The sequence below is a fragment of the Mauremys reevesii genome, linkage group 26, assembly GCF_016161935.1.
Source record: "Mauremys reevesii isolate NIE-2019 linkage group 26, ASM1616193v1, whole genome shotgun sequence".
Classification (NCBI taxonomy): domain Eukaryota; kingdom Metazoa; phylum Chordata; order Testudines; family Geoemydidae; genus Mauremys; species Mauremys reevesii.
In genome coordinates, this window is record NC_052648.1 from 911,340 (window position 1) to 927,100 (window position 15,761).

The following is a 15,761-nucleotide window of genomic DNA, read 5'->3' on the forward strand; positions in this document are numbered from 1 at the left end:
CTTCCTGTATAATTTCCCATGTGCTCTTTCAAGCCCCTCCTCCCCCCTCATGATAGGGCCCCGTGTCCCAAGACAGCACTCGGATTTTGCTACAGAAATGTTGGTGTGACCGGGATGGGGCCAGCTGTGGTCACTCAATTAGGGTGAACTGAAAGAATGGGGAAGACAAAAACCTATTAAAGTTGAATCTAGTGTAGACATGGCCAAATCGATTCCCGATCACTCTGCTGTCGACTCCGGAACTCCACCATGGCGAGAGGCGGAAGTGGAGTCGATGGGGGAGCGGCGGCCATCGATCCCATGCCGCAAGGACGCAAAGTAAGTGATTCGAAGTCAATCTAAGATATGTCGACTTCAACTACGCTATTCTCATAGCTGAAGTTGCGTATCTTAGATCGATCTTACTAGTTACTCAGAAGTCCAAACAACACAGTTCCCTTAAAAGTGATCCAGCCTCAGGCCTCCAACCAGGTACCTAAGTCCAAATCTTATTTCATCATATAAAAGAAAAGGTTCTACCAATCCCAAAGGATCAGACACATTTCCTCCCAGGTTAATGAATGTTTCAGATCTTAGCCAAATACACGCTACAGCAAATTCTTATTAACTAAACTAGAATTTATTAAAAAACAAAAGAGAGAGTATGGTTAAAGATCAATATACATACAGACATGAGTTCAATCCACTGAGGTTCAGATTCATAGCAGAGATGGTGAGCTTTGTAGTTGCAAAGTTCCTTTAGAATTCAGTTCATAGGTCATAGTCCAATGTCCAAATCTCATATTCAGGGCGTCCCAGCATAACTGGGACCTCAGTCTTGCGACTCAAACTTCCCCTGATGAAGCCTAAGCAGATCTGAGGTGACAGTGTTCTAGCATCCACTTGACCGCACAGTCCTGGTTAAACAACAGGCTTTTGATGTAACCTTTTGCTTTCTAAACACCAGTAATTAGTTACACAAATTAACATAGGGCAATTTATCCATTAGGCAGTCTATTACAGACTTCAAAGAGACATATAGACAATGACATTATTTTACCCAAGATTCATCTAAATGCTAATATTCCCTTTTGATCTCGGCTGTTTACAGGTAGCATCTAAGATACACACAATTAGTAAAAAGAACAGGAGTGCTTGTGGCACAATTAGTATTACTTCTAACAATATAGATTTTCATTTCAAAGTTCTAGCCTATTTAGCATGAATGGCCCTAATTTATCATTCACATACTTTTCTAACATGACTTTAAAGGTGGGCTTTGGGTCATTCAGCCCGCAAGCTGTTTAACCCTTTCCAGCCATGCATCACAGTTGGTTTCACTGTAAACTCCATTTTCACAAATGTGCCATGCCCAGACACAATGCTAAGGGAGAATCCCCATTTCTGTGTTTTTCAGGTTCGCCTCCTAGGGGTGGTCTCAAAAGGACAACCCACACTGGTTGTCATGGAACTGATGGCACATGGAGATCTGAAAAGTTACCTTCGCTCCCTGAGACCTGATGCTGAGGTAAAGGTGGGAGAGAAGAGATATTGGAGGGAGTGGGGCATGTCATACAACAGACTGACTTGCTTTAGTCTTTAATACTTTCTGACTTAACTTCAGAATAACCCTGGCCGTCCCCCACCAACTCTCAGAGAGATGATCCAGATGGCTGCAGAGATTGCAGATGGTATGGCTTACCTGAATGCCAAAAAGTTTGTCCACAGAGATCTTGCAGCCCGTAACTGTATGGTTGCAGAAGATTTTACTGTAAAAATTGGAGGTATGTAATGTGTGCGTCAAATCTAATACTAAGCTTTACCTGTTGAGAAGGAGGTTCTGTGAAATCCTAGACTAGTGCTATAAAAAGCCAGCTGATCTCTGTTGGTTTTTAACTGTCTTTAAAGTTCTACACTAAGGTGAACCTTCTTTGTCCAATATCTTTTCCTGTTTCACCTACCTTGCAGAAGGTGCTGCAGGCACTTTGGTGAGTGGATTGTCTAGGTGAGCCTCACTGCAGCTTCTATAGCTTCTACTGAAATGTAGTTAATAACTTCCTCTAATGAGAGCGCCTCAGGAAATGTCATATTATTTCTTGCTTCCATGAGAACTGTGACAGAGAAAGTATCCTATTCATAGAGCATAAACTAAAAGCTAAGGACTGCTAAAGATGTAATTAGGCCTAAGGACTAGTTTTTATGGAGGACAAATGTCTAAAACAAGTTCTTAACACCAGTTGAGTCAATAAAATTTAAAAATAACCCAAACCCCCCCCCCCCCCCAAGCCTCCTCTGGCCTGAGGCCAGCCATCTGGAATTTCAGGCCAAAAGGAATTATGTTTTCATCAAACGAGTGGGAAGAGATCCGTCAAAATAGGGCTTAGTTACAACTGTGACTGTGAATGGTACCATGGCTGCATCATAGTTTAGGAAGGAGTGGTGGGAGGGGGGAATATGCTCATTCTCTAAATACTCTCAAGATAGCAGCATGACTGAAAGTTGGGGTGTCATAGGCACAATAGCCTGACCCTAAGGAAAAGGAATTGTTTTCTGTGGTTTAACTTAGTGTGCTACATAGTTGGAGTAACTGGGCAGCAGGACAGACTCTAAGGCAAGCGACTGTGGCTCCCACAGTGGAGAGATCCAGGAGAGGATTGTGGAAGACACCAGTGGAATGAAGTAGGCAGGAGTCCTGCGCTGTGGGTACCTGGCCCTGCCTCTGTGCTGGTACGCACAGTGTTAATGTGCACATGTTACAGAAATGGGAGTCCTTTCAGCAAGGACTGGGCATTAGTAATACATCCTAACTTCTTTTGTCAGACTTTGGCATGACCAGAGACATCTATGAGACCGACTATTACCGTAAAGGAGGCAAAGGGCTGCTGCCTGTGAGGTGGATGGCACCCGAATCTCTAAAGGATGGTGTCTTTACTGCTTACTCAGATGTGTGGTAAGTTGCACTCCGCATTCCGTGATGTGTGTCTCGGGGGGGGGGGGTAAGTTCTTCAGAGAACAGGAAATTACATTTTGAAGCCGCTTCTTAAATATATAGTGCATCTTCTAAAATCTTCCTGCACCAAAAGTAAGCTGAACTGTGTCTTCTCTAGATCCTCAGTATCAGTCTGATCAGTGGTTCTGGTCTTTTCTCAGGTCATTTGGAGTTGTCCTTTGGGAGATAAGTAGTTTGGCGGAGCAGCCATACCAGGGACTCTCTAATGAACAGGTGCTAAAATTTGTAATGGATGGAGGATACCTGGATCAGCCAGACAACTGTCCAGAGAGACTGTAAGTACTAGAGGCGAGTGGGAACTGACCAAGTTATGCTCCTTTGGTTAAGGTATGGCCAGTGAAGGTGGCTGTAATTCCACCCCCCTCCCACCCTGATGAACGGGGGGAGCAAAGCTGAATTTTGAGAGTCACCTGACAAAGAAATGTTGTCACCCCATCCTGAGTGACCCAGAGATGAAGAGGAGAGTCCAGGGCAGCCCAGGCGACCAGAAAGGAAAACCAGACTAAATTGGCCTGTATAATCGTAAGAAGAGAGAGTGCACACCAGAGGGTGTGAAGGCCAGAACACAGGGAAAGTCTAAAATATATATAGGCCAAAACAAAAGGCCTTTCCCATCACTGCGTTTTAACACACAGTGATTCACCTCTGCAGAGTGGTGTGCTAGGGCTGTGCTTGCTTCTCTGCAGTTCCTAGCCAAGTGGCTGTAAATGCTGGGGAGAGGCTCATCAATCAAAGGGGTGGGTGCTACTGCACTGTAGAAGCTGTCTGCAAATCGACACCTGGTCATACATCTATATTAGACAATTCCACCTGGTTTGCTTCTAGGCAAGAGTGGTGGCCACTTTCCATTCATTAACTTTCAGGAATCCCTCATATGGTGAATGGGAAGGGAGGGTGCAAAGTGTCTTGTCTTGTGCTTTTTCCTGTCTCTCAGGCATAGCAAGGGCCCTAGTTAGTCTGTCCTCTCCAGTGGTTTTGTCATCCCATCAGCATTTTATCCTTGCCCAGCGTGTGCTCCATGTTTGATTCTGTAGCCAACCTCAAGGCAGCACTGAAACTCTCCTCCCAAATGATGGAATAACAATAGGTTAACCCCCTATGGCCACTCAGGTGCGGGGTTACTAAGAGAGTGATGGTGCTTAAGAGCTGGAGTGCTGACTGTCATGCTGCCACTAACAAACCCTTCTAGAATGAAACTTGCAGGGTCTCAGACGAGTTGCTAGCTCCAGCGTTTAGTTTTAAAAATGGCAGTGGAGCTGTCTGTGTCCTCCTACCCAAGCCTAGCCAGCTCTAGGCTGCGTGTTGTCTTCCAGAGCCTGCATTTGGAACGTGAACAGGACCTGGGCTGCCCACGGGAGCAGCTGGGAGGAGGCAGGGCAGGGCAGGTAGAGATGAGAGGGATGGGGAAAGGGTAAACACTGGAGGTCAGAAATACAGGGAGGCTTGAAAAGAAAACCTCTTGTAGAGAGAGAGAACATTAAGCAGATTTGGAAAAAGAATAAAATATGGTATAAATTGGCCATGGGAAAATTGAGACTGGAAATTAGAAGGTGGTTTCTAATCATTAGAGGAGGGCGGTTCTGGAACAGCCTCTCAGTAGGAGTAGTGGGGAAAACAACTGAACTAGTTTTAAAATGGAGCTCAGTAAGTTTTGTGAACAGGGTTATATGATGGGGTGGCCTGCAGTAGCAGCGGAATGGGCTCCATGGCCAGGAGGTTCTTTCCATTTCTGTGTTTCTACAATTGAATGAATCTGAGGGAGTCATGGGCCCTGGCAGACATGGAAGGAGAGGAGCATGAGGCTATAATAGGAAAATTGGAGACCAGGAAGAGAAACTGGAGAGGAAGAGAAGAAAACATAAGAAGTGGAAATGTTCGACCTGGGAATCAGAGAGTTGACAGCCATTGCAGGGAGTTTGTCCCAACATTGGTTTGGATATTAAATTACACCAGCCCCTGCTCAGGTCTGTGCCTGTGAAAGTGATTCCCAGATACTGACTCTCTTCTCTGTCCCCTTTCAGGCACAGTCTGATGCAGATGTGCTGGCAGTACAACCCCAAAATGCGCCCTACCTTCATTGAGATCATTGAGATGCTGAAGGAGGACTTGCACCCCAGCTTCCAAGAGATGTCATTCTTTTATAGTGAAGAAAACAAACCTCCTGAGACAGAGGAGTTTGAAATGGACTTTGAGAACATGGAGAGCATACCCCTTGACCCTTCCTCCTATTCGCAGAGGGACAAAGTACTGGGGCGGGACAACGGGCCCTCCATGGGCCTCAAGGGGAACTATGAAGAGCATATACCTTACACTCACATGAACGGTGGCAAGAAAAACGGGCGGATTCTGTCCATGCCTAGGTCGAGCCCTTCCTAACATCTCCTGTTTGGCCCAAGGGTTGTGTCTTTGCTTTTCCCCTCCGTGAATCTCAGGACTCTTGTTGTTGCTGCCACAGCGTATGACATACAACTACAAACTCTTTGTTCAGATTTTTAATCATCCTATGATTAAGAGACTTTTTTTGACAAGTTGAGTGGTTGTCAATTGACTTATCTGTGAACATAAATGGAAAAGGTTTCCATGGTGGCTGTCCCTTCTGTAGCCATGGTTCAAAACAGGAACTGACCTTATAAATTAGGTTGAAAGAAGAGAATCCACGTTTGCCAACAAAGGAAATGAAAATCAATGATGTCTGAGCTACATTATAAAAGTGCAGAACAAAACTTCTGCAGGACATAAATGTTCTCAGCAGAATTCCAAGCTTTATGGCATCCTCTTCAGAAGCATTTCTTTCACTACAGCCGAAGGATTTTAACACCCATCAATTGGACACGCCATTTCCTCAGATTGACCAATAGCTGCTGCTTTCATACTTTTTTAATGAGTTAAATCCGAGTGTGTGTGTGTGTGTGTGTGTGTGTGTGTGCGCGCGCGCACAGTATATATACATGGGGTGTATATCTATACAAATATACACTTCTTTTGTACATAAGTTTTGTATGTTCTCACAGAAGCTTTCCTCTTCTTGGAAGTGTGTACTCTCTTTCCCAGTTTCCTAGAGTGATTGAACCCTAAACAGATTATTTTTGTACTAAGGACTCTTGGGAGTAGTTTTTTCTCATTAGCATATGAGGAAAAATATGCTAGGAGCCAAAGGAGTAGAAATCTGAGATTTGTGGCTACTTTCAAGACCAAACAAAACAGGAACCCCTGACCTGATATCAAGCTTTCTGTCTTTATAGCATTGAGTATATATATTGTTTGTTGTAACATATTTAAAATGTTTTTAGTTTTAAATGTTAACTACCATATAAATTATTGAGTGTTTATGATTCTTTTTTGGGGGAGGAGATTGGGGAGTGAGTTTGTTTGGTCTTAAAGTGGTCCATGGATTTCAGAATGAACTTTATTTTAGCTGATTACCCTCTTAGGAGCTATGAAGCACATGTTAAGTTTGTACTTGACAAGGCTTTAAAATAGAGTTTTGTGATTTCTATCACACAGTCAGCTGGCTCCAGCTAAAGCCCCAAGATAACGTAGTTTGGACTTGAGTTGGTTGGCGGAGGCTGACAGACAAAGCATTGCCTCAGCCCTCCGTCACTCTGCTACTTCACTTTCTTTCCCTTCCACGTTCACTTTCCCACAGACATTGGAGAAAATGGCGCCAGGTGAAAGAGCAAAAACTCGAACAGAACAACAGACACTAACCCACCCACAGGGGGAAGTGCCAGGCTCCTGGCTCCATGAGTGGAGCCGAAGCTGAACGTGACTGTGGTGAACTAGTCTGTGCCTGTCTGCAGCCTGCGTGGGCATTTGGCCTGGCACAACAAGTGGGACTTTGGTGTTTTCCTGAGATGCCTGCACCATGCCCCATGGATAGTTACGGGGCATGTTTTGTTCTTAGCCCTCGCCTCCAGCTCTTCAGGATGCTAACTTTTGTGTTTTGGGCTGGGCTTTGTTTTGCTGCTCTTTGCAAAGCTGTTTAGCTTAGGGTGTTAGAAAAGCATCATGAAACTACGTGTCTCCTACAGTGATGAAAGGATGTACTGTCAGGGAAAGGGGCTGAAGCAGAGGGGAGTGAATGTACTAATAGGCTTGAAAGAAGCAAACCCCTGGATCTTGCAGGCTATTATAATGCAGGTGATGGTTTCAAAGGGAGACAGAAGGTGAAAATCAGCAGCTTTTCTTTGTGACCCCATGAGTTCCCTGTGCTGGGTGCAGTCCTGGCTTATCTGGGTGGGGCACTAAGCATGTAGGTGTGTGGCTTGTTACTTCAGACCACATGTGGCTGCTTCAGCCTCCCCGCAACTGAAAGACCAATCACTGAAAATAAAATAAGGGTTGGTGCTAATAGGGAGCACATCACTGATCCCTCCCTGCTAACCCAAAACTATAGACGCCTGGCAGTACAGCACCTAGATAAAGGATTATGGACTTTCTGCACCTCCTGAAAGGAACAGCACCCCCTTATGTTTGTAGGGCCGGACTCAGTTGGGACAAAGGGAGAAGGTACAAAAAGATTGTTCACAAAATGAGATGCAAAATGTATTGTATAAATCTGAGGCCAGAACTTCACAGTTCGAAAGGTCTAGCTTGCATTCTTGTGCTTTACAAACTAGTAACTATTTAGCAGCTCTATGCTACACTGCAGGGAAGAAATTTCACACACTTTTCTAATTGAGAGAGGTTTTCTTATTAGGAAATTTTTTTATTTATTTTAATATAAAATAAATCACTGTAAAAACAAACAATTTTCTTTCGTAAAGCATACAAAACGTGTACATTTTTATCTTTGAAAACTAGGCAGGAGGGTGTGGTGGGTTTGTTTGTTTTTTGTCCTATGCTGGCACAGTCTACCTCAGTGTCCCATAAGGCTATTTTTAATATTGTGCATCTCTAGACTTGATGAAATAGTCTGGTCTGGACCTGTTATGAATTGGGGAAAATCAATATCAACTGATTCCAATACGAGGGACCATTCACCAGAGGGATGGGAGAACAGCAAATCATTTATCACTTAACTTAAGCAGTAACAACCAAAGACCCTATTTGTGGCTCTAAGTAGACAATGGTCAAATTTGACTGATGCAATTCTCTTAGTTCTGCTATGATCAGGAAAATATCCTGATATGGACAAAATAGCCATTTCCAGGGCTAAATATTTTAAGTATTTGGACGTTCTTCCTGATGCAGTGCCCTGAAATAGAATAAATGGCATTTGTTTGGAATACCATGTGAACAGTGTGGACCAGATAATCAACAGTGCATAATAGATCTAGAATCATAGAATATCAGGATTGGAAAGGACCTCGAGGTCATCTAGTCCAACCCCCTGCTCAAAGCAGGAGCAATCCCCAACTAAATCCCCAAATGGCCCCCTCAAGGATTGAGCTCTCAACCCTGGGTTTAACAGACCAATGCTCAGGCCAGTGCTCAAAGCACTGAGCTATCCCTCCCTCTAGTTTGAGTTGGACAGCTTGGATCATGTCCATGTTCTTAATTTATACCAGTGTGAATCTGGAGTAAATGATAGCAAGATGTGACCCCAAAAGTACAACTTTCTCACCATATTGTTGCTTTAGGAACATTGCAGAATTGAAGTGATTGTCTCTGGCTGTTGTTGGCACTGTAGAAGACCTTATATGTACACAAATATTGGAACCCCGTATTGGGTTTGGCTAGCTTTAGTTGATATTGGTTGGCCCTGTGTAGTGCATATGACTTGCAATGTCCAGCTCTTTGAAGAAGGCAGGGAATACATACTGTGTTTTGTGGTCCAGGCAGTCCATTTACATGGCATAAATACATGTTCCTCGCATGGGTTACTTCAAACTTCTTTTCTCTCTCTCTCTCTCTCTGCGTGGGTGTGGGTGCGGGGGTGGGTGTTGAAATCGAGTTCCTTTAAAAAAAAATCAGCTGTTACAGCACTTAGCTTTTAAAGCTGATGCTTGTTTTTCTGAAGAGGTGAGAAGCACAACTGAAAATGCTCTGTTAAAGCCCAACGTTTGCTTTGGAAAATCTTCATTTTTAGCCCACAATTGACATTGTGGTCCATGCTGTTGAAATTGTCATTATCCTGAAGCGTATTGGGACTCGGAAGAACCCTGGCATTGTGTGTTGCTGGGAACTACTCCTGTAACACCAGCCAAGAGGCAGCAGGGCCCGTGCATGAATATAGTTGATGAGATCTGTGTGTGGTGGACGAAAGTTTCTGGTTTTGAGCTGTTCCTACTAACTCATTTGCAGAAAGGGTGTTAGCAATAATTGGCTTGTTCCTGGTCCCTGGGGAGCTGTTGCTCTGATGAACTTAACAGATTCGTATCAGAGCTGAAAATACTGTGATTGTAACAGAAGCACAGGCACATGCTGAGGGAGAAATCATGTTCTTTGGTGAGAGGCAAGGAGGAGGAGAACAGTAGTCCAGGACCCAGGGTGGAATGGCTCAGGATGAGCAGTTGCAGCACACTACTGAGAAGCCCTCTTTCTCCTTGTCCAAAACATGACTTTCTGGCTATCATTGGTACTGATGACCACAACATGTGTCTGGATGGGCCCCCCTTCCTAGCAGTCACCTGAGAACTCGTGAAGCAGGTAGGGAGTTCTCCACATCCCCCACTGCGAAAGGTGTCCAGCCCCACAATGTAACACTATTTCTAAAGCTAGCAAAGCAGAAGAGATGAGCAGTGAGTCCCTGTGCACTGCCGTCTTTCTGTAATGCAAACGTTAAAGCGTGAGAACAGACCAGTTTCTCAGAAGCATTTGCACGTTAATTCAGTTGCCACTTCCTGAATGCCTCTTGCAAGGCTGGTGGTACTTCACTTGCAATACAGCACACCTTGCACTGCAGAAACCTATCTGCTAGGTTCAAAAATGTCTGTTGTGGCTGCTTATAAATATTCTGTCCTTGTAAAACAGAAGAGCTGATTATGGTAAACTAATTGGGCCAGCAGTGATTAGGTTAGACATGTGACATGAAATAGACCAAGCTGCAGCTTCACAATCATTGAGTAGTAAAGCAGCTACATCAGATGGAAAAAGGCTGCTGTTAGGTTGCTAAAGGGTACTCTGGATTAGGGGTAGTATATCTGTTTCCTGTCAAATTTGTGTTGCAATAATGGGACACTTTTGCTTAATTTTTAGTATGTTGCATATGATGATGGTTTCTCTTTGGAAAATCTCAAAGTTGCTTCCCGTGCTATTTACCTAGAATATGATGGAGAAGGAGGACAGGAGTGAGGTAGATACTGTGCCAATTATCCTTGAGCCTCATTTTCTTGGGGAAAGGGGAGAGGAGAGCAAATTCCCTCTTGAATATCACTGTGCTATGAAGAAGGGGCCTTGAGGAGCACTAAGCCTTCACTACGGAGCTGGTGCCTCCATATATTACTGAGACTGTACACTTGTATTACAAGTTAGAAATCAAACCAAAATTTTTTGTGCCATAAACGTTTGCTAAAGAGGCTCATGCTGGGTGCCCAATCAGTCCATGTGAGATGGGTTCCGAGGCTCTGCTCTCGCATCTCGAATAATTCCAGAGGAAGCAAGAAAACTGCAGGAGAACCTTTGATGCTCTTTATTTCCTAGCCTGCCTCAAAAGCCGCCTGACTAAACTTCTCTTGGATCTTCTCTTTTACTTGGAGACTAGGTGGGCATGTTTTATGTCATGAACTAATTGCCTTTGAAAGCACAGCTGGTGCCGCCTATGGGTAGTGTCCAGGGAAAGAAGCGGTTGAATGAATTGGAATCGAGGAATAGTAACTTCAGAAATACATAAAGTCTATGAGATAAGATTAGTTGTTGTTTCTATGAACTTAATAAAAAGGCCAATTTTAATTTATCTTCTGCTTGGCTCGATGTTAACTCTGCTTGCATACTGTACACAAATGTTGATGTAAGAGCATTAACATGCCTCAGCCTGTTCTCTTTTGGCTTGCCTTGTTATTAATATCATAAGAATGAGGCCAACACTAAATTTTCCCTTTGGAAGAATTTCAATATTTGAGAGCAATTTTAAAACTTCAGTTTTTATCAAGTACCTGCTGCCATGGCCATGAAATATGTCCTTTAAAAAAAAAAAAAAAAAAAAAAAGAAAACCATTCGTGTCTTTCCAGAAGATAAGCACTTATTCTTGCAGTTTAACAAATGTACTGCACCACAAAGCAAGCGATAAGAGTACAGGTGGAGAAGTGGTGATTTTTATATTGTATAATAAAGTTAGTATTAATTTTTACAGTGTTACTTTTTTTTTTTTGCTGAAGTAGTTGCAGTCAGCAAGAAGGAACGTTCCTGAAAGTCTTTTTTGTTCTTAACTCCCTAAATTGTCCAAAATCCTAGTAAATGGTTCATTTCACTCATTCCAGAAAATCATGATTGATAGACGCTTTGGCCCAGACTTCAGTGGTTTGAGCATTGACCTGCTAAACCCAGGGTTGTGCGTTCAATCCTTGAGGGGGCCATTTAGGAATCTGGGGCAAAAATCTGTCTGGGGATTGGTCCTGCTTTGAGCGGGGGGTTGGACTAGATGACCTCCTGAGGTCCCTTCCAACCCTGATAGTCTAATTATTAACTACATGCCTAACTTTTCAAAGTACTTGAATAAATCTCATTGACTTAAATTAAGGCATGTGCTTGAGCAACTGGCTGAATCAGGGCCAGTATTAACACACTGCAAAATATATTCCCAGTTCAGCTCTGGTTTTGTATTACAATTAACAGAAAAATCTAGGTTGAACTGGGAAATACTCAACTAGAAAGTCCTTGCGTTTCTCTGATGTACTATCCCCCTTGTTACCAAGCACTCTTATCTCATTTAAATTCTCTAAGCAGCACCCAGTAACCCTTCAACACCCATTACTGAATATTTACCCCCACCCCACCCCCAAAGATGGAATTTTTGGAGGCCACTTTTGACTTTGGAAGGTTGAATTAAAATTTTAAAATCCTACTTAAAATTAAAAGCTTTTACCTTTAGCTTTATGTGGGCTGCAGATACACTTGTTCAAGTATCAAAACAGTCGTTTGTGTTTGAGGAACTACGCAGATGTGGGTTCTGGTCATCAGCTTTATCAAACTCGGCCCAGAGTCAATATTGTTCTGCTTGTACCTTAAATAAACTGAAGGCAAATTCAGTTAAATGTTAGGTGAAGTTCTGTGAAGTCTTTATATTTTGTGTTTAATCTTGCTGCTCCTGCCTTCCTTTCTGCACACAGAAGGTCCCAGAATGCGGATAGTCTTGCAGATACCTCTTTTTTGAAATAAAGTAAAGGATCAAAATGTGCCATGGTTTAAAAAAAAAAAATTAAAAAAAGCTTGATTTATTTTTTCAATGTTTTCATATAAAAGCCAAGCAGTGACAAGTATAAAAAATACCTTTGAATATTAAAAATCTTGCTGTGTGTAAAATATTGAACAATTAACTGTTTATATTAAAATTCTGAATAAATTATCCCAGAATAACTGTAGTAATTTGTGTCTCTGCTCTCTGTGCACTGAATGCTGCTTCACCACATGAAAGGCGTTAGATTCACCTCTTGGAATAAGCGATACTTTCACTGGCAAAATGAATGATGTTAAGAAAAAAAATGGTCAGACCTGCCAATTTATAGGCTTGTGGTTTGAGGTGTGTTTAACTCTTCTGCATAATTGCTTGTGTGATCTGTCCTGGGTTCTGTCCTTAGGGCAGAGGAGTGTGTAGCATGAAGCCATTAGATAAACATTGGCAAGAAGGAATGCCTTCTGCCCGGAGACGTCTAGAGCCGCCTTTCTGTTACACCAAAGGAAAAATTAGTATTTGGTTTGGTTTGTTTTTTTCCCCCCACGGTTGCCTTTTGGAGAGAACTTGTCCCACACAGGCAGGTTAAATAAGACTGTTCTAGGCACCACCTTCATGCCTAACCGGAGAGTTAATAGAACATGCTGATGACCCATCTAGTCTGGTGTCCCGTGACAGGCAGCAGGCAGCGCTGGATGCATCGGTGGCAGATCATAGAATCATAGAATATCAGGGTTGGAAGGAACCTCAGGAGGTCATCAAGTCCAACCCCCTGCTCAAAGCAGGACCAATTCCCAACTAAATCATCCCAGCCAGGGCTTTGTCAAGCCTGACCTTAAAAACCTCTAAGGAAGGAGATTCCACTACCTCCCTAGGTAACCCATTCCAGTGCTTCACCACCCTTCTAATGAAAAAGTCTTTCCTAATATCCAACCTAAACCTCCCCCACTGCAACTTGAGACCATTACTCCTTGTTCTGTCATCTGCTTCCACTGAGAACAGTCTAGATCCATCCTCTTTGGGAACCCCCCTTCAGGTAGTTGAAAGCAGTTATCAACCCTCCCCCCACCGCCCCATTCTTCTCTTCTGCAGACTAAACAATCCCAGTTCCCTCAGCCTCTCCTCATAAGTCATGTGATCCAGCCCCCTAATCATTTTTGTTGCCCTCTGCTGGACTCTGTCCAATTTTTCCACATCCTCCTTGTAGTGTGGGGCCCCAAACTGGACATGGTACTCCAGATTAGGTTTCATCAATATTGAATAGAGGGGAATGATCAGGTCCCTCAATCTGCTGGCAATGCCCTTACTTATACATCCCAAAATGCTGTTAGCCTTCTTGGCAACAAGGGCACACTGTAGACTCATATCTCAGATTCTTGTCCACTCTAACCCCTAGGTCCTTTCCTGCAGAACTGCTTCCTAGCAATTTGGTCCCTAGTCTGTAACTGTGAATGGGATTCTTCAGTCCTAAGTGCAGGACTCTGCACTTGTCCTTGTTGAACCTCATCAGGTTTCTTTTGGCCCAATCCTCTAATTTGTCTAGGTCCCTCTGTATCCTATCCCTACCCTCCAGCGTATCTACCACTCCTCCCAGTTTAGTGTCCTCTGCAAACTTGCTGAGAGTGCAGTCCACACCATCCTCCAGATCGTTAATGAAGATATTGAACAAACCAGCCCCAGGACTAACCCTTGGAGCACTCCGCTTGATACCGGCTGCCAACTAGACATGGAGCCATTGATCACTACCTATTGAGCCCGACAATCTAGCCAGCTTTCTATCCACCTTATAGTCCATTCATCCAGCCCATACTTCTTTAACTTGCTGGCAAGAATACTGTGGGAGACCATTTTTTTTTATTCATTTATTTATTTTCCCGCTTGCATCTTGTTTTATTTTTTACCAGAGGGAGAAATTTCCTTCCTGACCCCAACTGAAGATCAGCTGCAACCATGAAGCAGGATTTATAGTTGCTATTGTAACTGCAGATATTGTTTCCTACTCAGTTAAGTAATAGATCCTGCTTACATCTTCCTGAGGAGCAGGGCCGGCTCCAGACCCCAGCGCACCAAGCAGGCGCGTGGGGCGGCATTGTCCTGGCAGGGCGGCATTTGGCTCCGGCGGACCTTCCGCAGTCATGCCTGCGGGAGGTCCACCGGAGCCCCAGGACGAGCGGACCTGCCGCAGGCATGACTGCGGAGGGTCCCCTCTTCCCGCGGCTCCGCTTGAGCTCCCGCAGGCATGACTGCGGCAGGTGCGCTGGTCCCGCGGCTCGGACGGAGCTCCCGCAGGCCTGCCTGTGGATGCTCCACCAGAGCCGCGGAACCAGCGCACCCGCCGCAGACACTTCTGCCCCGGCCGCGGGACCGGGGAAGGGCGGCGAGCGCGTCGCCCTGCTTGGGGCAGTGTAATTTCTAGAGCCGCCCCTGCTGAGGAGTAAGGCTCAATAGTTTCCTGTGTCGGGCAGTTCTACACTGTGTAAAAAGCATCTGCTTCCATTTGTTAGAAGCCTTGTCACTCTGTGTTATGGGATGGAGTGAATGCGAGCCCCTGATTGGCTCCTCATACTGCTTCGCAGACTAGAGCCCTAATGCTGCAATGAGCCCAAACTCTTCAAAGAATCAGTGCCAAAATAGCCCTCATCTTTTTAACCTCTCCCTGTGTGAATGTCCACTGAATCATCTGATTATCAGCACCTGTCTCTAGACCTTCCTTATTCCTGTAAGAAGGAACCCAAACTGAGCACAGGATTCTAGGGAATGGGCCTGCCACCAATTTATAGAAGAGCCTGTTGGTATTTATAGCACAGCATAACCCTGTTTTCCTTAACTGCTGCTGAGTGGTGAGTGAATGTCTGCACAATGCCTAGGAGGTTATTTTCCTAGAGGCCAGCTAATTCAGAACCCATCAGTGTGTGAGAGGAATTCAAATCATCCCTTCCCTTGGGCATTATCTTACAGTAGATAAATTTAATCTGCTGTTTTGTTACCCAATTTCCTAGTTTTGTTAGTGCCTTCTGAATCTCCTTGCAGTTCACCCTTCTCTTCGCTAACAGCCTGGACTGCAACCAGAAAATACAGCCACCTTTATTCCACCCCTTAGGCTAGGAAAGGGGATGGCCTCAACTTTTTTAAACTATGCCACTTGAAAATGTTTTACCTGCTATTATTACACATAACCACTGATATGGCTAGAACCAAAAGACTGGAGGGAAACTGTTTCCAGTTAGTTTGCTGTGTAGATTCACTGGCCTTTTGTATAGTCTTTCCCCTCTAAGATCAGCCTTCTCTGCTGTTCATCTGGGCCTATCACAAAGCAGCAAGAGTGAGAATAATGTTTTAAAAAGAAACTGGTTGTAAAACCCATAAAAATTGATTTGGAGGAAGTATAGGACCTGAACTGCTTTTCATTCAGTTCCTCCTCCCAAAAGGACTAGATTTCAATCAATGATGGCATCTCTTTCAACTGTGTTGTCCCACCCACGTGGTCTACAGGTTCATAC

At 44.1% G+C, this 15,761-nt stretch overlaps 1 protein-coding gene across 6 annotated transcripts in view; it reads left to right on the forward strand.

Moving 5' to 3' along the window:
* The window catches only part of INSR (insulin receptor), a 111,403-nt gene extending 100,303 nt beyond the window's left edge, over positions 1-11,100 (forward strand). For 5 of the 6 annotated variants that reach the window (XM_039515415.1, XM_039515416.1, XM_039515412.1 and 2 more), the window contains exons 17-21: positions 1,397-1,507; positions 1,604-1,763; positions 2,800-2,929; positions 3,130-3,264; positions 5,011-5,365. In XM_039515415.1, coding sequence (XP_039371349.1) covers positions 1,397-1,507; positions 1,604-1,763; positions 2,800-2,929; positions 3,130-3,264; positions 5,011-5,365 — 891 coding nt within the window. Of the gene's footprint in view, positions 1-1,396; positions 1,508-1,603; positions 1,764-2,799; positions 2,930-3,129; positions 3,265-5,010 lie in introns of all 6 variants that reach the window. The other variant, XM_039515409.1, reaches the window with a different exon arrangement.
* The last annotated feature ends 4,661 nt before the right edge of the window (positions 11,101-15,761 follow it).